We start from the raw sequence: 23,561 nt of genomic DNA on the forward strand, positions 1-23,561 counted from the left end.
GTCCCTAATGAATAATCCCTCCCCAGAATCCTTATAAGCCCCCTTCAGATACTGGAAGGCTGCTATGAGGTCTCCATGCAGCCTTCTCTTCTCCAGGCTGAACAGCCCCAACTTCCTCAGCCTGTCTTCATACGGGAGGTGCTCCAGTCCCCTGATCATCCTCGTGGCCCTCCTCTGGACTTGTTCCAGCAGTTCCATGTCCTTTTTGTGTTGAGGACACCAGAATTGCACACAATACTCCAAGTGAGGTCTCACAAGAGCAGAGTAGAGGGGCAGGATCACCTCCTTCCCCTCTACTAGATCTAAAGACATGATCCAAAATGATGGATTTAAAGCAGTGCATGGCTCCCAGTAGTAGGTCCTAGTGGTTCCCAGTAGTAGATCCTATCCCACATCAGTAGCTAACTGAAATACATTCACCTAAACCACTTTCACATCCTAAAAAGGAATTGGAAAGGAAACATGGCTAAAGTTGTTATAATTAAGTTCCCTTTTAACATTTAAAATACACTAGTAGGTAATCTTGAGCTACTTAACTGGTACCACCCGTTCAAACTATCACCTATTCTGTGGTTTTGTATACATATCCCACATCCCTCCAAAGCTTTTAACCTTTTACTAGTTATTATTTTAGAGGAATGTGATACATAAATTTAAACATGTCAGACACTGTGTTCAACACTTCTAATGATCTATTACCCTTATATTATTGAAGTCCCTGAGGAAGTTTGGCAGACGTCATTCAATCATCAAGCTATCATTACTATGTTTTAGCTTTAATCTAAAGTGCCTAAGAGCTTTGTGCTGCTGAATTCATATTCTATCATTGTTAGTGAAAACAAAGGGGAGGGGAAGTGGGTGGAAATAGTTCACCTTAACTGTCCTACAGTTTGTCATATTTGGGGAACAGAGTCTGATTTTCCAAACTAGATTAGTTGTTCTTGTTTTAGCTATAAATGTATTTCCCCTAAAGTTTTAGTGATATATTGGTAATTTACTTAATATACATCTCGATTATGACAAATATACTACAGTAATAAAAAGGACTTCAAACCAAGAGAAGAATTGATCCAAATCTTCCCAATATATGAAGAATGCAAAGTTAAAAGCCTGTGCACAATACATATTACTTATGACTCTGTCTTGCGGTACCTCTGCATTTTTAGTATCTCCGCTTCTGATTACCTCTCCCAGGCAATTCAGAAGCAGGACATTATTAAGTAACAGGATGGCTTTATGATTACCCCATGATTTGAGTACTTTTCTGCCTCTGCTGAAGACAAGATTAAGGCTGTTTGTTGTAGGCAATAATACCTCAAGCAATGATTCAGGATGTCTATTTTCCAGAGATCTAATTCACCCAGGCCAGTGTGGGTGTGTATGAGCCCAGTTGCACTTCTGTGGGCTGGAACATATTCAATTCACAATGAAATGTCATCTTAAGATAGGTAAGTGCCTGAACACAAGGGCCTTCATTCCCTATGGCATCTATGCACCGTGGGCATGCTTTGACCAACATAAAAACAGCTCGTAGCAGTTGCTGTGGCCACAAGAGATGATATTCAGATTTTGTGCAATAGCCTAACAGTTACAACATATATTAAAAGACATGAGAGGTCTGGGTTCAGTTCCCTTAACTTCCCAGACAACCTTGCAGTGGAAACATTTTTTTCATCTCTAACTTAAACCATTTTTGCTGCAATTTAGGCTGTTATTTTTTGTCCTGTTCAGTCAATCCAAAGAATAGCCTATTCTCTTAACTTTTATAGCATCCTTCTGCCTACTGAAAGGCATACTGTGCCTCCTTTCTATACTAAACAAATCAATAACCCCATCTTTCTTTAAAATTGATGTTTTCTAAACTTTCAGTTGTTTTTGTTGCTTTACTCTGAGTCAATCAATCTACACCCTTCTGCAACACGGTGCAGAAAACCGTCGTGCCTTGCCAGCACCAAACAGACGGATCACTTCATGTTTTAGACACAATGTTCCTGTTCAATTCCAGTAGGATATCAGCTTTTCCACAACACTATGACAACACTGACAAGTTTTAGATGGAAATTCTCTATGATATCTTTAAACTCTTTTCTGGAAAATATCTTTTTAGCTTTTGGTTTTCATCCTATACTGGCAGATTTGGTATCTCCTCCTTAAGCACAGTACTCCACATGTGTTCTCATTGAATCATGCCCTATTCATGTCATACCATTCCTCCAGTAGTCAAGATCACTTTGAACTCTGAGCCTTTCCTCCCAGATTGGTGTCAGGTAGTTTTCTGTCCACTAATCCCATCTAACACTCTTCAGATTCAGCAAATATGCTGCCTATCCCATCACTCTGAAAATACTAGAGAGACTTTTGTAAAAGCCTATTTGAAACTTGTTTGTAGACTGAAACTCTATACAAAGGCAGAGTATTGCTTAAATATTTCTTTGTATAGATCTATTTTAAGATGATACAACTTCTTCAGTAAATCCTCTTCCAACCTACACCCTACCCTAATCACAAATGAGTCAGGATGCCACTTAGTCAACCAAAAAAAGATTCTGGCAAAAAGAGACAGGATTTATTTTTTCTGGATGGAGAACATTCCTATGCAGGGTAGAAAGCTAAGTCAACAAAACAGTACAAAAGCCCAGTGCTTGCCCATAGCTATCCTTTATATGCAGACAATTGACACCAGGGTGTGATTCTTGGGAATGGCCCACTGGATTTGGCTCCCAGCCGAGCCTAATAAGGTACAAACACCATTCACTCACCCCATCTTCCAGAGCAGCAAACAAGCAAAGCTTCACAGATTCTCTCTTGCCACAATCACTTCCTTTCAAACAACAGTTTCACTTTGCTCTCATAACAGGTATACCATGCAGACCTGAGACACAGTTCAAAGCCAAAAAGAAAGTAATGTGTTGAGCATTGAAGATCTCTTCCCATGCTTATTGTAGATTATGACACGGTACCCACTTACCTGACTGAGAAGTTCACAGGGCCCTGTAAAGCTAGATTTCATTTTTAAATTGCAATCTAAATGGAAAGAACAAAGCTGGTTATGTATTAAGAACAGCTTGAACTCCACCTGCAGCAATTAGAAATGGTATGTTGCAAGAGAAAAAGCAAAATCCAAGCACAGGTTCCTTTCTAGCAGCAAACTGTATAAGTCATGAGGATCCTTGGGGTTTTATGGTTTCCAGTACTCTTTATAATGATTTAGCCAATTGGAATTTAAAGATAATGGAGACCTATTATTTCAATTGCTGAAAATCATAGAAAAGAAATTAAAAGAATGGGTTGAATTTTGTTTCTTTAGATTGATCAGTCTGAGGCAGAGTTAAAGTTGCTTCCAACATTCAGTGCCTTTCAAGTCTCTTTTTTTTTGGTGTGTGTGTGTCTGTTAAAATAAGCATTTATTTTCAAACCAATTAAAATGTATTGTAGGATTAGATTATTGGGAGCTGAGGCCTATCTGGGGCCACAGATAATTTATTCACACAGAGTGTCATTTTACCATAAAGGAAAATCATTTACATTTAACTACAATACTTCCTGTATGTCCCTTCATATGTCACATTACCTTTGACTGCTTTCATACCAGGAGTTCTTTACAAGATGTTCTTTACTTTTGTTTTGTGTGATGCCAAATACATTGCCAGTACTTAAAATAAATAGCAGTAATACAGGCTCATTATCATGCAATTTAAGCCCTGACAATCTATACTTGATCCAGGAAAGCCAGTTTTTTTTCTGACACTATCTGTGCTATCTGGGGAGGGACTGTGCTAATACCTTCCATGTGTGTTAAAACAGCCCTTGCTAAGAAAGTTTTCATGCTGGCTCTGAGTCTGATTTCACATACCCTGCTTCACACTGATGTAACTGTTTTCTTCAGTACAGTCGCACTTCATACAGGGCCTTCTCCCAGTGACCCTCCATGAGCCAGAGTGAAAATGTGAACCATTGTTTCTTGGGCCAAAGTGAACAAAGATTACATGACTTTAATTTTAAATATTTTTTTTAATAATAGATGCTGCAGTTTTGTGATTACTTTCCAAACACTGGTTTCATACTTCCCCTGAGGCCTCAAGAAGCTTGCCATTTTTCTATTATTCCACTTCCCACCCAGTGCATTGGTAATTTAGGCAAATTTCGCCTTTGTGGTATTTAATTTAAACTGGAAATGGGTCTGTGCTGTGTGGATTGCGCTGGAGCACAAACATGTTTGCAGGAAAACAGTCTTTACAGTGCTTTGGGTGCCCTGCAGCCACAGACTACTGAGACAGGAAATCACAAAATAAACCTGATGATCAAGCTAGAGGCAGCAGCATCTATGTGCCACGGGATTCACAGAATTCTAAGTAAAAGGCAAAGGCAAGGAAAATGGATTAAAATACAAAAATCTGGCAAGTCAAAAGAAATCCGTCCCATGCCACTCTGTTCACATGCACATATCAGACTTATACAGACAAACACATCGTCTTCAATATATAAACAAAAAGGGTTGATATATGTACAAATAAGCTTTCGACTTCTCACGGAAAAAAACTGCATTCTGAAATGATTCATATTACCTGGTGGCGTGACAAGGTATTATTTAATAGTAGTATAAAGTGATACATGCTATGAAGGGGCTATGCTCACAAGAAAAGCTTCTTTTGGAATCTGTTGCATGCATTACATCACTCGTGGCCACATGTGAATGTTATTTGTGTATGTACCCTGAAACAAAATAATGGGGGGTAGACAAAGAGATATTCCTCCCACACCCTGCATGCCAGAATCTCGTTTCCTATCCTCAGCTGGTGCTCAAGAGTCTGACTCCAGCAATAACAGTCTCCCACTGAGATTAAAGCACTGGCAAACACAGCTTATCTTGGTTAATGTATACTTAAGTTTTGTGTGTATTATACATACATATATTTACATATATAGGCGTACACGCACATATGTATATATTTATATCTCTTTCTCCCTCTACTGATACACATATTGTGTTTATACACATTTATAAATATGATATGTAAGACATCTTTTGCAGAGAGGAGAGTCCCTGAATGGAAAAAACCACTTGTAGATCTGAACCCAGGCAGATATGAAATTTGACTTCAGCAGCTGCCCCCTGTTCCTGTGTAACTCTATGGACACAACTGCTCTCGAAGATCTCTGGTTCCCTGCCATGGGGAATGCTGGTCTCCACTCCTCTTGCAGACCTGTGGCTCCCACTTGGCTGATCCTGGCTGTTCTTGCCAGTACTGTTTGCTCCTCTGCCTCATGCAAACTGTGCTGAGGCTGTCATAAAGCCCAAAAGGCTCAGAGACATATGGCAATCAAAGCAACAGAGAGCATTGCTGTGGGATTGTCAAGAAACCTTACCTGAAGTACACAAGACAAGCCCTGAAGATGTTGCTTGGTGATCAGTTTGTTCAGCATTTCTTAAGGCATTACAATATTTACCAAATTTCCCCATAGGGACAATCATGTTGGTAAATGTGGTTCACTTGATGATCCTCTTTAAGCTTAAATTAACCTGCCAGACTAGACATGAGAAAGTGATCCAAATTTTGTGGATCATAAACTGTTTCATGGACTGTGACCAGTAGAAGATTTAGTGGGACCTGATTAACTCTTACTTACTCCAGGGTAAAGTAATAATGCTCATGGAAAAAAGAATAAAACAGCTCTGTTAGCAAATGATAACTCATTAGGAGAATAAAGATATAGGCACATATGCCTATGTATGCATAGTGGCCAGCAGTGGAGGTTTTGTACTTCAGATTTGTGTGGTATCTGTTGATTACCAGAGCAAATGAATTTCCCCTAAAACTAAATGGATCTGTACAATGTGTGGACACTGGTGTTTAGAAGATACAAACAAACCAGAAACCTCCATACAAGCGAAATGCGAAACCTGACAGTTCTTACTGTTGCATCATTTTGGCACAGAAAAAGGTAAGGACGGGATGTCCATAAATAAAAGCTGTTATTTTAAACCTACTGAAAAACTCAGGTATAAATATATACCAGTGAGTCAGAAAAGTGAGATGGAAGTAGGTGGAGTTTGATCATGCCCTGTTTTAGGTGGACGCAAATCAGATGGAAGCAGGGAAGTTAGAGCCTTTAAGTGCCTGAAATTCCAAGACCAAATTGCAGACTTGTAAAGCAGTAAGCCAAAGAAACCACGCTAGTATACCTGCTGGAAAGAGAAATAGCATACGGCAAGAATACTTCTGTGCTAGGATCAGCAAAGGTAGAAAAATGAAAAGTTGTGAAGGACACACAAAAAACGAAATACTGTGGAAAGGTATGGAGAAATGGAGAAAGAGACTATGGCAAGCAATTGCTCTGTAACACCAGCAAGTGCAATTCAGGTCAATGAAACAGCTGAGGTTCCTCTGATTTTACGTGATGCAACTAGAATACTTGGGGGTAAATATCTGTACATGAAGCACTTCTGTGACAAAAAATCAGCAAAATATTTCTGGTAGCTGAAGTACCTACATATGCACAATATATTTCAGTAAGAAGCAGTCACATAGTCTGAGAACATTTAAAATGAACAGCATCAGATGCATTGGTATAAAACAAGAAAATCAAAGGAGGAAAACCTCAAGCCCAAACCCATTAGTCTCTTGAAATGGTTTATTCTCAGCAGTGTGTCACTGTGCTCCTAGTTTCTTTAAATGTTCCGCTGAGCTCAGCCAGTAAGGGAAGCATCATTCTACTCAAACAACCATTTCATCCTGAGAACAGTATATTCACTTCAATGGATGTGTGTTGGCTTAAGCACAGACCAAAGTTTGCTTCTGGAAATGCATTTCTGAATGAAACCTGTGTTGTCACAATGATCCTCACTACTCATGACAATTCCCAATTCTAACACCTCCTGCTAATTCATATTTTCAACAGAATTTATATGTCTATGAGCTCATTTTCTGTGGGGCTCTGAAATCTAAACTTGGCCTAATGTACATTACTTTTCTTCATTGAAAGGGCTGTCAAGCACTGGAACAGGCCGCGCAGGGAAGTGGTTGAGTCATGATTCCTGGAGGTATTTAAAAGATGTGTAGATGTGTTACTTCAGGACATGGTTTAGTGGCAGATTTAATAGTGTTAGGTTAATGGCTGGACTCAATCATCTTAAGGGTCCTTTCCAACCAAACGAGTCTATGATTCCACTTGTTTGAGACATTCAGGGACAGACTTTCTGAGGGTGTAACCTGAGCAGCTCCTTGAGTAATACAGCTTTCTGTGATGAGCACCAGCAAAGATGCCCTCCTCACATCCACTGGCTGGATCTGTTCTCTTCCACCTTATGACACAAAAGATTTTCTCCATTAGTCTACAAAGATTAACAACTATGACAAAACTTTGCTACTGATAATTTTTCAGTCTGTTCATGTTACCACATCAATCCAGCTGCAAAAGGGGACCCTTAAGCTGTCAAGTCTCAGTCCTAATCAATCTTGCCCCTTACAAGCCTACAGTTCTTCCATCCTTTGGAATGCCCGCAACGTACTTTGAGCTCAGCAAAGATGCTCATGTAGAGAAGTACTGCCAAGTTAACCTATGAAGTAATTTCTTTACAAGCTTTCCACAGGGTTTCTTTAAGGTTCTTATCCTTCAAGTGATAGAGTGAAGCTGCCAAGAAGAAAGGTTACACTGTATTGAAAATCCCAGCAAAGATATAGGAAAGAGTAATGGCTTGCATACATGGAAATAGAATGGCAAGTTTGGAATTTACTTAGAAGCAGGCAGATTTGGTTGTACCTTCTGAAGGCCGGAGGTGTATTAAATACAGTCTGCCTCAATCTGATCTGAATTTATCAGCACACTACAATTCAAGTAGAGGATAGCTTTAACTTTTATTTTTGAGATTCATGTTACCCTTGAACAGCATTTCACTCCAGGCTGAAAATGTGGACAGATGCCCCTCAAACCCTACTATTTTACATCGATGACTTAATTTATTTCATTGTGAAAACTGGAAATCGGACTATTAGCACATTTAGAGAAATAATTGGATTAAAGCAGCAAGAGCCAGCAGGGATGAAAATTGTCTATTCTTTCAGTAAATCTTAGTGACAAAAGCAGAATGTGTGAAAGGCATTTAATGCTGCTCCCTCAGTGCAGCTGAGACATTATGAAAGGCAACTTTCAATTTTACCATGGGCTTTGTGCCACCAGAAGGGACTGAGAAATGAAGTTTAGCTAACTAATGAGTTAGGGCTCTCCACTGGTTTTGACTGAAAAGCTGCTGCATAGTTAAAGATAGCAGTTATTCTCCCAGGAGTGCAGAGATGAACACCTCATGAAATGAATTAGTGACATTCTTATGGTTTGATTTCTAATGATCTGTAAAATTTTAAACCTGATCCTAGTTCCTAGATCTTAGTTTTTGTGCCAGATTCACCAGACAGGAAAATATTAATCTGCTGGGATTTTTCAAGGAATTTTCTGCATCTACAGATGCTGAGAACATGTTCCTTCAGCATCAAATAATAGCTATACTGCTCTCCTCCTTGCCCTCAAAACCACTTTTCACCTTTCCAAGTCTATAGTGCTGTACCACTCAGTATCTAATGGCTTTTGAAGGACAGGAGTAGAGGTAAAACTATTCCAGCTTTTTCCATTAACTCACCCATATAGAAACCCTATTTCTCTCTGCTCCTTCCTCTCTTGAGATCAACAACAACCTTCCCTTTTTGCTAGTTCTTCTCAGTGCTCAATTAATCATTGGAAAACATTGTCTCCACAGAATAGGAGCAACTTAATTGAGATTCCATGTGATTCCTGCTTGGAACTTAGTGTCACTGCTTTGACTGCCACTTGCCTGGGATCGCTTTGCCCCAGAGAGAAATAACAACATGCAGTGGAAAGGTGCAGCTCAGCATCCATCTCTGCAGTCCAGAACTCAAAACCAAGAGCCTGCTACGGAAAGTGTGAAAAGCAATGGCTAAGTCTCTGTAGCTGTGGCAATCTCTATCATCCCATGGCTACTTTGGATCCCAAATACTCTAGTCTGACTCCTCTGCATCATTCAAAAAGAGGAAAAAAAATATTTGTAATAAATATGGAAGAAATTGATGTCTGAACTCTTGTAACAAGAGAACATCCAATACACCCAAGTGACACTCTAACATTCGTGCAAGTGGGAGGAGGCATAAAGCGTTTAATGACAAGGTTTACAAAGCTTGCTCAGCCTGTGGATATTTTCCAGGAAGAGAAGCTCTGAATGGGCTGTGTTAACAAAACTATCCCAAATCCTTATGCCTGCCTTTAAAACTGCACTGACAAACAAGTCAGAGAAGGTACAGCAATTAATACCAGCTAAAGATGCTCAGATTTCTTCAAAAATTGATTGCGCCTTACTTATTTGTACATAAGGTGATACTTGAATGCTGCTGTCCATATAATAGAGAATTGCTACAGAGTGGTAGTCAGGCTGACTTTTGAGTCACACATGCCCATCTGAAAATAATACAAAAACCTAGCTAAAGGTTAATCCTGATAACAACATTTTGCCTCCTCAAGGCAGACATGATGTTATAAATGTAAAATTTCCAAGTTTTGTGGGGCGTGGGGGATTCCTTAAAACTGACGCATCCCTTCCCTTGGGCATTGTCAAATCTTAAACTGAACTGAGGAGCCAACACTACTCTTCCTACACTAGACAGACTCAAAAGGGAGAAGATTCTGCTGGAAATATCTATGTTAAGCTTTGCCAATAAAGTGTGTTTTCTCAACAAGGAATGACACTATTTGATTCGTCCCAGACAAGTAAACAAATTATTAACTCTATTATTTCAGATTTTGGACATGACAGCAATCACAGCTTTGATAATCAAACTCCTTTGCATTTTGGAGCTTTTAGCTTGGGGAGCCCCAAGAAATGCATAATAAAACATTCGGGAGCTCATAGAGGAAATTCAGTACAACAAATACCTGGAGCAAAGATTATAATCTATTTCCCCTCCACAGAGTCAACAAGACTAAAGACTGACCACTTGATTGTGTCCCTTTCCTCAGGGCGAGCCATAGGTGCAAGTCAAAGTTACTTGCTTGACAGAAAACACAGGAAGAAAGGAAAAAAAGAAAGCCTGAATTTACAGTCTGGATGGGTCATGCCTGGTGGTAGATGTGGTGGGCTGGTGGTATCTGGCATTTCTTACTGTCTGACTTCACGTGTGTTGAGGCTAAGAGCCCAGAGCCTGGACCTCTTTCTCAGCAAGTCAAATTATGCTCAACCACATAACCACACTGCCCCATCTGTGACCTCTTCTCGATCTGTAAGGACCCACCCTCTCAGTGAAAGACAGTTAATTGCATCTCCATGATAATTTATCCTGAAGACTGCTAGTAAGTAGAGGCTATCAATTGTGTTGAAGTATGACTGCTGCTTTTTGTGTTCCAGATTACTATCCACCAAGGATTTCCTAATGCTGTTGGACTCTAGCCCATATATGCAAAGACAGTCTGAAGTGTTAAATGAGATGCTTGAATTGTAGCTCTTGCTACGGCCAATGCAGATTATTTCCACTGAGGAAACCACCTCCTTTCTTAATTACAGGGAGGTGTTTTACTTGCTCACTTTACCGCCAACGTTTGTATCGCACACGGAGATAGCTGTGAACTGACAAATGTAAAGTAAGAATCAAAAAGCTTCCAAGGCTGCAAAGAGCACAGTAACTTAATAAAAAAAACTTACTTAAGAAGCCAAGCATAATGTATGTTATGTTACTCCAAACCCGGATCAAGCATTTAGGACAGAATACACAGAGAACTTTAAAGTCACAAAAAGGTTCTTAAGTTGAAAATCCTGCTGAAGTAATAATTATTGTTTTGCTTTCCCAAAGTACATTTTTATTTTGGAGAAGCTTTACCCCTTTCATCTCAAAATGCAAGTAACTTGGACACTGAAAAACTTCCATCAATTTAACTCTGAAAGTGTGCAATGATTCTTCTCACTTGTCTGCACAAAAGTCACATTTCTCTAGGCTAAGGCCAGAATTGTTACTGAGTACATATATGACTTTTTACTTGTACGGTTCTGTGCCACCAGAGTAGAATTTGTTATTCTCTGCTCAGAGCACCCCCAAATAAAACACCAGCATTTAATCTGAAGGAAACTAAATCAGGAAATCAACAACAGCTAGTTGCCACCTTAGTCACTGTTGAAGGCAGTCATTCTTGGGCAAGGTTACTTGCAGTAAATACACTGTTTATCATGTCAACAATACCCATTAGTTAGTATTAGCTAATTTGGAAAACCAAGGTCACTTCTGACATGCTGATATTATGGACCTTTGAATCAGATAAGACTGGTGAAATAAAATACTTGTTTTCCACAGATGAAAATTTACAGCTGAAGTAAGCTTTCACTCAGTGTCTCTGTCTTTCTGGCTGTGGGGGAGTATTTATACCACAACCCTGCTGAACTGCAGACCTTTTCATAGTGCTCCAGCTTTGCTGGCAAGCATTTCAACCCTAAGGGCCAAGACACCAACCACCCCTTCCTTCTTCTGTGAGTAAACCTGGAGGGGATGCCACTCTCACAAATTCCACCCCGAAGCAGAACTCAAGATCCCAGGGATCTGTCTGTAGCTCTGAGGTTCAGTGTCCCTCTAAGACTCTGCTCTAAAACTGGGACGATTACTGTCAGCTATGATTGTGGAACTGAGTCTGGGAGTGAATTAAGCATGGTATCACTTGCTTTTTTTGCTTTAAAGCTGATTTTTTATTGGTCACCCCACTGAAAACCCTCACTAAGGGGCATAAAACATTTTGTTGAGAGCATTCACTCTCCAGGCAGTGGGATCCCTTTTGTGAAAATACACCACGCAAATTAAACCTGGGCTCCACTGAAGGCTGTGGCCAGAATTTCAGCCTCCACCTGACTGTGATTATTTCCATACTTTACCTCTTTGGCCTCTGTATACTGCAAGGTGGTCTACGTCAGAGCCAGCACCGTAGTACATTAAAATCAATTTCACCTCAAGAACCAGTGGCTTCATTTGTAGCGTATGTCAAGAGATTTGTTTCACAGCCCACAACTCAAAACCGTGCCAATTCAACATATTTTCCTAAGAGGATGTACACCATTTGTAAGGCTAACTTCTTGTTCTCCACTAACAGTAATTCCCAAGGCTCTTATTTCACCAACCTTTCAGCGCACTGACTTGGCAAAGATTACAAGTGGGAAGGGTAAATAATGGGATGTACTTAATTCAAAATGCTAAAGTCCAAATATCTTTGTATCCATGTTTTAACTCATGGAATCATCAAACATTCCCTAGATCTGCTCTGCTACAGCACAGGTACCAATCACTTTGTCATTTTTGAGCATAAAACCAAAGAAACCAGGTAGGAAAAATCAGTAATAACAGCTATGATATATTCAACACTCACCATTATTTATTGTTGTTTATCTTTTCTATTGCTGAAGCTATTGCTGCTTAGCATCTTTTTTAGTGTTCCATTCATTAGCCTATACCCATAAACAGAGGTATTTATTTTTAATAGTGCTCCTTATTAAAATTCTCTTATAAAATTCTACAGTTTTCCGCACTAAGAGTCCCTAGCGCTTTGTTTTACAGAAGTGTTAGGATAGTGCTCTGGGAAATTACTCAATAGTATTGGAGTACAGGAGCTGTTAACCTATGGCTCTGAATCAGCAAAGCTATAAATATACCCTAACACGTTATTTAATTAAAAGAATGGTAAACTTCCAAACATCTGTGCTTCTTGAGATAACCTTCTGCAAATACACCCAGACAGGGACTTTAGAGATGGGCAATGGAAATACATGTCAGAAATAGAGAACCAAGTAGAAATATTCATACTGTTGGTAATTCTGGCAGGGGGAAAAAAGTTTCCTTCAATAAAAAGCAAAAGATTTTGTTTTTCTTTCTGTGTAGTAAACAGCAGATTTTTATAGGTGTTTGCAGTCTACTTTGAAGCTGTGTGAAATACCTTGTCAAACAAATCTGAGAAAGTACCGATTTGGCTGTGAAGTTCCATAATTTTCTGTTTGTAATCTTGTCCGTGGCTAAGCATAAGAAACTCTACAAGATACAGACTTTGTAGTTCTTAAGAGAGTGTAAGAAACACTTTCCAAAAGGCACTGATGGAGTTCTCATGGACCCCTTTTTCCTTTTTTATGACTCCTCAGCAACTCAACTGGTTGCAGACGGCTCTGTAGAGCCGTCCCTCCAGCTGGTGTTTGCCTCATGACAGAGTTACACATGGATTACAACTCCCAGCAGTCACTGAACACTGTTTAAATGGGGTTTAAACAGAGAAGAGAAAGAAAGAAAGCACACGTATGTGTGCAGCACATGCATCTCATCAAGAATGAACACAAAATCAAGTTCTGCTTCACTCACTAATATCTGAGAAGAAAAAAAAAAAAGATCAAAAAGTTGGCCTCTCTCACCTTTTTTTGCCTGTAGAGTACTTCCAGGCATGTGCTTTTTTTGCCTTTGCTCTGGATAAGCGCACCCTGGGATTCTTGGGGATCTTTTTGAAAGAATAAAACCTAAAATTCTGTAGAAAAACAAGAAGACACTTGCATGTTCAACTGGCTGGGCAGCAAAAGCAGGGAGCAGCGGTAGATGCTAGGGAATAACAGGAGCAGGGAATTTGTCTTCTGGGGCAAGAGTCCCATATTTATTTTAGGAAAAAAAAGAAGTGTTAAGTAATGCAGAAATATTTTAGCTCTGATGAGATGTAACTGATTAAAAACACAATGTCTAAATTTGAAAAGGTAGAACTGAGTGGTAACAGACAATTGTGGGGAAAGAGGAAGGAAAATACTAGAATGACTAATGATGATCTAGGAAGATGGGTGATTAGATGATCACAGCACAGAGTTAAGTGGAAGGTTAGGGAGAATAATAATGTATGGTAACAATGTATCTCCATAAAGAGGTATAGTCACCCGGCACCCAAGGACATGGTAAGAAAAACGAGGACAGGAGAGAAGCCTCAACCCTGCAAAAATACAGTATGCTCTCTATATAACATGTGCCACTAGCAGAATTAAGCTGATACCTGAGCCTTCCCTCAAGTAGTTTAATAATAATAATAAGCTTCTCCTGTAAAGCCTATTTTAATGTAGAACTTCAGAAACATCACAATGTAAATGAAAATGAGTTCCCAACCTCTGTATACAAAACTTTGAGTCTTTAGCATCAGAAAGTGTATATAACTCACCCAAGGGGACACAGCAAATAAGTGACATAAAGCCATCTGATCTCTAACCCTGAATTTTCTATTTTTAGTAGAAAAATGACAGGATAGGTCTATTTGTATCTATTAGACACTTAACTGCATCTTTTTGAAAGAAGAAAAAGACAGGTGACATACTATCCATCTAAGGGCTAGATGAAACCACATCTCCTATATTTTAGTAATTTTGAATATAAAATACTTCTTTTTAAAGTCACCACCAGGAATGTTTGTGGATACTTTGCAACTGCTGAAAACGTGCACTGGTTTTAAATTCGTAGTAATGCAGTTACCAGTATAACACTTGTAAGATACAGCCAACAAGCCACTGTGTCATATTTTCCGCATGAAGATAAATAACATTTTTTCCGCATGAAGATAAAACATATAAAATTGGCTAATGAGCTGATAGTGGAGACCAGAGTGCCAGATATTCTCATTTTCTTTGGATTGTCCTTTAACTGCAGACACACAAGAGCTTTATATTTAAAAAATGTGTCAGAACAAATATGTGAGTTTACAGTTGCAGATCATTAATTTGAAACTCTAAAGCAAAGAAAAAGGGCCTAAAATTTCAGAACAGGCTTCCATTGATCCACTGAAGAGTGGTAAGAGCTAATAAAAATACTGTAAAACATTTAAAGATGGTATCCAAGGAGTTTCCAGTACGAGGATGAGCTCCTTGGGTCTCAGGGCATTGAAAAGCTGTCTTGTTACCCAGCCAGTGCTAGGTCTGGTATGCTTGCTTCAGCTGTTGCATGCAGGTGGAAGTCTGCATTTATGGGTCAGAATCTTAACAGATGTAATAAATATTTTCCCACATATGTCTCTAAAATCTTTGCAAAGCTATAACAGTAATTATTACAGTTAGTGTCTAAAATCATCAACAATGATCTTCCTGTTATAGCTGTGCTGCAAACCAGGACCAAAAGAAACTTTCCTGCACAAAATGTCCATAATCCAAGGCCATGCTGCACATTACTAGCTAACAGCATGAAGCCATACTTCTACCATGACAGAGTTTTATATGAACTCATTTTCCCTGCTTTTGCTGCACTGAAGCATTTCAAACTCTTGTGACTAGGTTTTTTTCCTTTATGCAACCCAACTCATTAGGTCAAGTTGCATGCACGTGCTCTGAGTACATGAAGCAGAGCACAAATAGAGATACAGGCCAATGTGAGAAGACAACAAACAGTGGTCATCAGGATACATAAGAAGTGACAGCACACCACTAGTATAGTGATTTTTGAGGGCAACAAGAGTTTTCAGGAGGGATCTGAAATTACAAAAAGAGGAATCTGCTTTTGTTGCAGCAGCATCAATAGGATGCTTTGTGGAGGAGGCAAAAACCAAGCAACAAAACAGTATGGTCATAAGCTCCCTTTCTCCAAAGCATCACCTTATCAGGCAAAATAAAAATCAGTTTGGGGGGATGAGAACAAACCAAAGCAAAACAATATCTAGGACATAAGCAGATGATTTTTCAGCATGCCTGGAACTTAGTTTTGGAGGGAGCCACCTCTATACCTATGCCTAAGGCCATGTGAATGTGCAAGGCCACTCACCAACATGATACTCACAATCATTTTAGTTCAGGTCCACATGAGGTCAATCGGGCTCCAGGCTTTATGTATTTTTTTTTTTTTTTAAGAAGCCGAAACTTGCAGCTGAAATGTACTCGAGTCGACACAAAAGCAACACAGGAAGGGTTTATCAAAAAAGAATATTAGTCCTTTTCACAGTGCTAGGCTTAACTGTACAAGTGTTTCTGGAAATGTTTAATAGAACAAAAGTATGTAAAAAAAAAACCCCAAAAATAAACTTCAGGCCCAGCTGATGTAATTATTATTTTTTTTTTTTTAATAATCGTTTTTATGTTGTCTAAATCCCTAAAGTCAGTGCCTAGACTCTGTCTGGAGACTTCCCAAAAATCACTACTTGTCAACACCCTTTCCACAGAAATGAGTCTGTTTACCTCCACCAGTGCATTGTCAAGTCATCTCTTCCCATTTGCATTACAGTTTAAATTCGTACCCTTACAGAAAAGTCTAACCCTCCCTTTACTTATCGGGGAACCTCTTTAATATATAAAGGCCATGCTAAAATAATTTATATCAACCGAATGCATTTCTTCAAAGTGCCTCTACAGAGATCACTGTAAATGCTTAGACAGTGCTTAATATGAGAAGGCCAACATTTGTCTAGTTGATACCAATAAAAGAAAGGGAAACTCAAAAAGTTCTAACTGCATATTCATTCATTTTGAATCCTGGTCCAAAATGAACATTTTCCTGAAGAGGAACTTGACATAAAGTTTATTCTTCTGCCTCAACAATCTACTGATGGCTTTTGGAAGAGGGACACAGGTGTGGTGCATCTGATAAAGCATGGCAATTTCCTGAACAGTCTTTGACAGGTTACACAGAATCCCTTAGAAACCCTTAACCCAATGTTTGACGGCATTCTTGATATATTATGTCTTCTGAAGTTTTGTTCATTGACAACTGCAAACAGTGTCAAGCTGGGTTCTCAGCAGTTAAAAAAGACACTGGAAGACCTGAGGGACAATGCAACTTCTCTAGGCTTTACAGCAAAAAACGTAGTCAGTAACAAGGGGAAAGTTGATACACAAACCAAGGATGCCTTCACATCTAAGGCATTTAGCTCTTTCTGCCTCTAGCAGTCACTGCCATTCATTGGCGTGCAGACAATGAGTTATTAATAGCATCCCTCCAACCACTGCGCACATGCCTTCAGCACTTTCCTCTTATCACCAGAAATGGGACAATTCTTGGCAGTCCCAACCAAAAGCAACAGTGGCTCCACCACTTGTCACATTTCTAAATGGTCCCTGCTAGCTCAAAGTCCTGGTAAGTCACAGAATCACAGAATGGGTTGGAAAGGATCTTAAGATCACCTAGTTCCAATGCCCCTGCCATGGGACTGGACACTTCCCACTAGACCAGCTTGCCCAATGCCCTGACTAACCTGGCCTTGAACACTGCCAGGGATGGAGTCATACCCAGATACATGAATGTCAGCTGTCTATATTGTCGCAGTGCTGTAAACCTTCCAGTCAGCTGTATGTATGTCAATGTACAAAACACCCATTTGGTGAAACCTGGCATATAATGCCAATACTCACAAAAAACATGGTAAGTACATCAACTTCTATGTACCTACACAAAGTTTCTCCAAGTTTTCCCCCTTCTTCCTCTGAAAGTGAATCACTTGCTGAAGTAGCTGCTTGGTGCAGATGTTTGCATCCAGGGTACTCTCAGTCATAGTAAGCTATGCTATCAAGGGTATCAAAGATAATTGTTCCAGGCATTAGTCTGGAGTAGGAAATCCTTCGCAAAGCCATATTCAAGAATTTAATTAAGTCAATCATGTTGTGTGGTTTGTTTTTTTTTTTAAACTCCATTCAGCAGTAAAGCCAAAGTAGAACTAATTGCGGTCGCTAATACTAGAAGGCAAAAATAAGAATACTTCTTGTGAGCTTTCCAGCGCACAAACTGCCTGTCATCCATTACAAACTCCCTTTGGCTGTTCTTCAAGTGCACATAAGTCTTCGCTGTTGTGAATCTTTACTGTTGTGAATAATGAACTTTCCTGTGTTTCTGTTTTTACTCCTGTGTCCACCTTCCCCTTGCATTCGTTATGCTGCTCAGCTATTGAATTATTATAGAGGTGGGTGGTTTACCTTTAGGGGTAGTCAGATTTTAATCATGCCAACTTTTTGTTTACAGTTCCTGAGCTGCCTGATTCTTTTGGGATTCACTTCATCAGTCAAGATTAATTTTGGTCTTTATTTTAAGCTTAGAAGCCATCCAGAAGGCATCTAACAAATATATGAAATACAGTGATAATACCAATAAGCAACCTGGGGAGAAGACAAGAAAGAAAGGTCAGGAAAAACACCTAAATGCTACCTTGGATACTCATCTGCAAGCCCTTTCAGCCAACTATGTGTAAGATAAAAGACTGTGGTAACCTTATAGGATTAGCACTACAGAAGAATTGTTTAGAGTGAGGAGCGAATGTCACAACATGTGATCAGTGGTGACATTGCAGTATAAGAAGAGGCCCCAGTCAGCTTTGTTTCATAGCTATGAAAACAGTGCACAGAGCAAACTTGGCCCTATCACTCACCTGAGCTCTTCCTAAAAACTCACATTTTCTCTGGTTCCAATTTCACCTTCATAACCTACTTTTTAATCTCCCCCAACACATGGAAACAGAAACTAAGATCAAGAGGGAAATGCTGCCAAAGATTAGAGGTTTGGAAATTTACAACCGTTATCTAAGGGAAAACTATAGTGGGAGCCAATTGCTTTAGTCAGAAGTCTTTGTTATTGTAAAGAAGCTTTAATATATGTTTTTGCTTTCTAAATCACATGGTGGAAGTGTAGTATATTATGGGCAAACAGAATTAAAAATAAAAAACAAAAGCAATTCAACTCCTGGTCATCCAATCTGGAAATTTGTGAAACTAAGGTCTGCAGAGCACTAACGTGGTAACAGATGTAGTGAATTATAAACATGAACTTTACTTTCACAGATTACTGTAAAAAAAACAGGCAGACATCATATTTTAAAACATCTTTTTGTTTTCATTACTGCTAATCCACCTTTCCCCTTACAGTTATTCAATACAAAGCATGACTGCAAAGTCGTATCAGTTCAGCAATTTGGAGGAAGGAAAAAAAGGCAAGAGTGTTTTCAAGAATTACAGAACAGTGTTCCAAAAGAAAACCTGATTTAAAAACTCATTCCTGTTCAGCAGTCAAGTGGTCTGTTTTAGATTTTAATGGCTATCTGTAGCACTGAGATTTCTGTGTCATTGCATACAGAAAAAGCTGACAAGGAATGGTGCTGTCTTACTCCAGTCCTAACCACAACCCAGTAGATAAAGTCTGAAGTCACAAGTCAGCTGAGAGCTCTACTAAGACTATTAAAATGTACTGGCAAAGCTGGAAGGAAGAAATTTAAATGAGGCTAGGTTAGAGGTTTCAAAGGGATGAGTGACTGATCCTGTTTTATGTTATGCCAGACAATGCTAATAGTTTAAACACTAGCTCTGTCAAGTGAGAAATAGATGTATTATCGTCTGTGAATTATTAAAATTGACTTCACCTACTCACCTTTAGACTTTTCTGGCAGAAAGGAAAAAAAAAAAACAAGAAAAAAAAAAAGCCTTGCAAAGGAGGCATGCACTTAATCTATTACTAATGTCTTCTTGAGTCCTGTTAATATTTTTCATATTGTCTGCTTTGGTGAGCTCAGACACTATATATGAGGAATGAACAAAAATTCCAGCTTATCCTAGGTATAAAGCTCTTTAATGTTTAAGTCTCCTCTGCCCTGCAGATAATTACCGTCTCCTCTTTCACCCATCCAGCTGGGACATCAGACAATTTGGGGAGCATCCAAGATGGGCATGAAGATCCATTTCCTGGTTCATGTCAAGTACTGTAGAGGCTTATGCCACAAACATAATTTTCTAGGGTTTTATTCAGTAACAAAAAAAAAACCCAAACCCAACAAACCCAAGCAACTTCTAAAAGTTGTTTAGACCTAAAAGGCTCAGTTTTCCCTGCAACTCAACCATACAAGGTCTCCTTGAATACTACAGAAGTATTAAGGGTATTAAAAAGAAGTAATAATGTAAAATGCTTTCAAATTCTGATAAGCTCAGAATCATTGCTACAAGTTTTTAGTGTCATACAAAAATCAGACATTAAGATAAGGATGGTGGTTGAGCACTCATCAACATTATCATCCCAGGGAGCAACAATAACAAAGGGCCCACCTCTTCATGCCTCCATCATGAAGTTGTTAATTTATAAATTATGACTCTAAAGGTGATAGAGGGGAAAGGTGAAGGCTTATCTATTTTTTAAACAACCACTTCCAAACCTTCACTTCCTTTCAACCATTTGCCCCATTGAGAGAAATTGTAAATGGTGAAGAATGGTGAAGGGCAGAGATGTGAGTCGGAAAAAAACCTCTTGTGGATTTTATGGGGGAGGCAGAAGGCCTCTAAGGTCAATCTAAGAGAAAGCCTGACCTGAAAAAAATTTAAAAGCCATCTTTTTTCCATTATTTTCACCCCCCCCCCCTTTTTTTGGGTAGAATATTTTTGGACTTTTTTTGTTCACAGGTAAAGTTAAAACATTCCACATTTTCTAGGAGAATAAATTTCAAACAACTAAAGAACTAAAAGAAGAAAGTGAAAGAAAGCTACTGTAAATTTTGGACTGTGAAACACTTGAAAAACATGGAATGTAAGCTTTTGGAGACAAACCCCCAAACCCATCTGCTTCTTCAGAACTGGCTACCTTTGCATTTCTCCTAGCCTGGTCCATATGGTCCTTTCACACTGCCCTGGGATGTCTCTCAGAGAGACAAATTCATTCACTCTGATAATGTCTTCAGCAGCACCAAAGTAACACTGATAAATACTTTGTAGGAGGTGGCACAGGATTTTGAGAATCTGTGGCTTGAAATACCACCTTTCAAGCAGGAAAAAATATTAGGTGTCATGGCATACTCAGGCTCAAGATGGTTATGCCCCAGCACACCAGTGACTGGAAGACCTCATGCTGAAAAGGCTAATGTCAAGGCATCTGTTGATCCAAACTCAGCAGCACATAAACACACTCTGGCTGTCATCTTCCTTAGTGCACCCACTCACCCATAAAATAAAACACAAACAGCTGAAGGCAGGCAAGCTCTTGTGAAGGCTGGAGAAATTAGACAGGAGTCTAGCCCTTAATGCCAGATTCGTTGAAGGAAACCTCACCTCTGTCTCATATCCTCTGTATTCAAAAGCCATTTTTACTTTCATATAAATCATGTCATTTAAGGTTCTGTGCTGCCATTCTAAAACCATTGCAAGAGTCGAGTTGGCACAGCACATTTAAAAGAAAAGGTTACAACGAGGTGGGAAACAGTCAAAATGTGAACAATATTGTTAACGTATTCCTTGACTTTTAAAATCCCATTGTAAAATAAAATAAACAGCTTCTGAAAGGGAGACGGATCTTCAGACATGCTCCCACTCTTGAATGCGAACCAGCAATCAGATCTGCAAGTGACCTCAACCACCTCTGACTCCAAGGTCTTCAGAAATCCCCGGTGGGAACAGTTTTGTGCTGAGCCACTCTGTCACAATTCCAGTGTCACTGGGCACTCCAAAATGTGGTCTGAACCACAGATCAGCTCTTTTGAATGTCTGATCTTGTGTAGGAATGGGAAATTGGCTGTAGGCGGCGGAGACCACTGGCAGGAGGGAAAACTTGGCAGTAGTGACAAATGTGTCTTTGGTGCTGCTTGAGCCTGGACTTCTGTCATGGCTTTTGCCTGCTCCAGGCTTTATCCCACCCCCATGACTTCTTTTCAGAGGCTTTGCATTTCCTACCACATCTGCTGGAGCACAGGGAGTGTTTGTATGTGACAGGCATAGGACAGGCAGTGATAAGAAAACAAGGGATGGCCCAGATGATGGTGTGACAACAGAAAGAGATAACAAGGAGGAGAAGGAGGCCAAATGGCAGGCCAAGAGAAGGGGGAGGCAAGGGGATAAGAGGTGAGATGAAGAGAGACTTTCTGTGCATGAATAAACATGAATAAGTGAAGAGGGGGCAGCAAGACCCCCCACTGCCAGGAAGGCAACAAAGAATTAAGGGCAGGAAACGTCACTGCAGGAGCAGTTGATTAAAACTACAAACTGCATGAACTTGGTTGAATCCCTTGCCTGCAGAACCACCCTAAGAGAACCTGGTTAAAGAAATTGTCTTGAGCCTCTGCTCCTGAATACTGTGCTCATTTATGATGGGGCAGGCAAACAAGAATAATCAGCTGGCACAAATGTCTGACCATCTCAGTTCCCATCACAGATGAATTGCTTTACTTCATATTAAGATGCAGCAATGCACGTAAGCACACTCTTAGCTCCGAGTATGGAAACTGTCCCTATTAACTATTCATGCCCTTGAAGTGAAGCACTTGCTTGGATGTTTGGCTGAATCAGGGCCTAATTAAGGAGGTAAACAGCCTCCTATCCTCATTCACCTCTGCCTCAGCCTTAATCCTCCAGTCACCTAAGTTTAATTTAAAAATCTGTTTTCAGGAGTTTGTCACGTCCAAGATCGCCACTAATTGCTACGTGTCAACAGCATTTAGAAAAATGAGCAATGAATTAAATCCACCAACCTTTCTGCCTGGATGACAGCTTTATCTTTACACCTTAGCTTTTCAAGAGGGTTGCAATCTCTTTACCCACACAGAGTGGAAAATTGCATTGCCCAAAGTCAGTAAGAGATTTCCTCAGCTAATCCCAACATTTCTGAAGAAAAACTACTGATCTTGTAAATGAACATATGGTGCAACACCCAGCGTGCAAAAGCACTCCAACTCAGACCCCAGGAGGTGAGGACACCCTCTTCCTCTGGCTAGTCTTGTCAGATAGTTGTGGTATTAGGGGATTAGAAAGCAGACTCAGAGAAACAGGCTGCTGTTCTCAGAAAGATCAATGAAGACGTGAAGGTCACAGATGACACATGGCTGGTTTCAAAACCTCAGGAATGACAGCAGTGAAAGAGGTGGTGAAGGAGGAAGGGGAACAGAGCCAGCTGTAGAAGTTGCCAGAGAAATATTTTGTTGGAGGCACAGCAGAGGAGGAGCAGGATGACGCAAAGAGAAGCAACTGAGTAAGGCACAGCATATGAGGACTGCAAACAGTGGTGTCCAGAGGGATTCCTTTACTGGATGAGGCTGTCTAATACTGATGTAATCAACTAGTTATGAAGCAAAAAGTCAGAAATCTGTGTGGGAGTGTTGGAGGGGCACATATTAGGTATCTGCTTCCACAAGAAAGGAGGTAAGCTAGGCCTCCTGCTAAGAGTCTGTTAAGAGGATTAAATAAGACAGTGAGCAAGACTGGACATAAGCCTGCTGAAGCTTCTCATGGTCAGTGACATATTGAGAGGAAAAACCTAATCATCAAAAACGATCATCCTCTCTTCTAAGGAGTAACTAAGATGAACAAAATGAGGGTGAGATAAAAAAAGCAGAAAGCTATCTGTGGAGGGACGGTTGTGTTCACTAGGAATGGCAGCAGAGCACAATGCCATCAGGCTTCCCTCCTAACTTTGTCACTGCCTTATGATCTCACTCAAACAGCATATTCTGTCTGCTCTGCTCTGCCATATATGTGTTTCAGAAGCAGAAACACAGTAATACTGTTTTGTTAAAAAAACCCAAACATTTTTCACATGCTTGTTGAGAAACATTTAAAGTATATTAAGTGCTCAGTGCTTTGTCAATGCTACACA

At 39.8% G+C, this 23,561-nt stretch overlaps 1 protein-coding gene across 4 annotated transcripts in view; it reads right to left on the bottom strand.

The window, feature by feature from the left end:
• Window positions 1-23,561, bottom strand: part of GMDS (GDP-mannose 4,6-dehydratase) — a 421,100-nt gene that overhangs the window by 43,510 nt on the left and 354,029 nt on the right. For 3 of the 4 annotated variants that reach the window (XM_065667470.1, XM_065667469.1, XM_065667468.1), the window contains one exon: window positions 13,427-13,536. The exons of the other annotated variant lie outside the window; for it this stretch is intronic. In XM_065667470.1, the coding sequence (XP_065523542.1) occupies window positions 13,427-13,536 (110 nt within the window). The remainder of the gene's footprint in view (window positions 1-13,426; window positions 13,537-23,561) is intronic. 4 annotated transcript variants of the gene reach the window in all.

Source organism: Lathamus discolor, chromosome 2, assembly GCF_037157495.1.
Source record: "Lathamus discolor isolate bLatDis1 chromosome 2, bLatDis1.hap1, whole genome shotgun sequence".
Taxonomy (NCBI): Eukaryota; Metazoa; Chordata; class Aves; order Psittaciformes; family Psittacidae; genus Lathamus; species Lathamus discolor.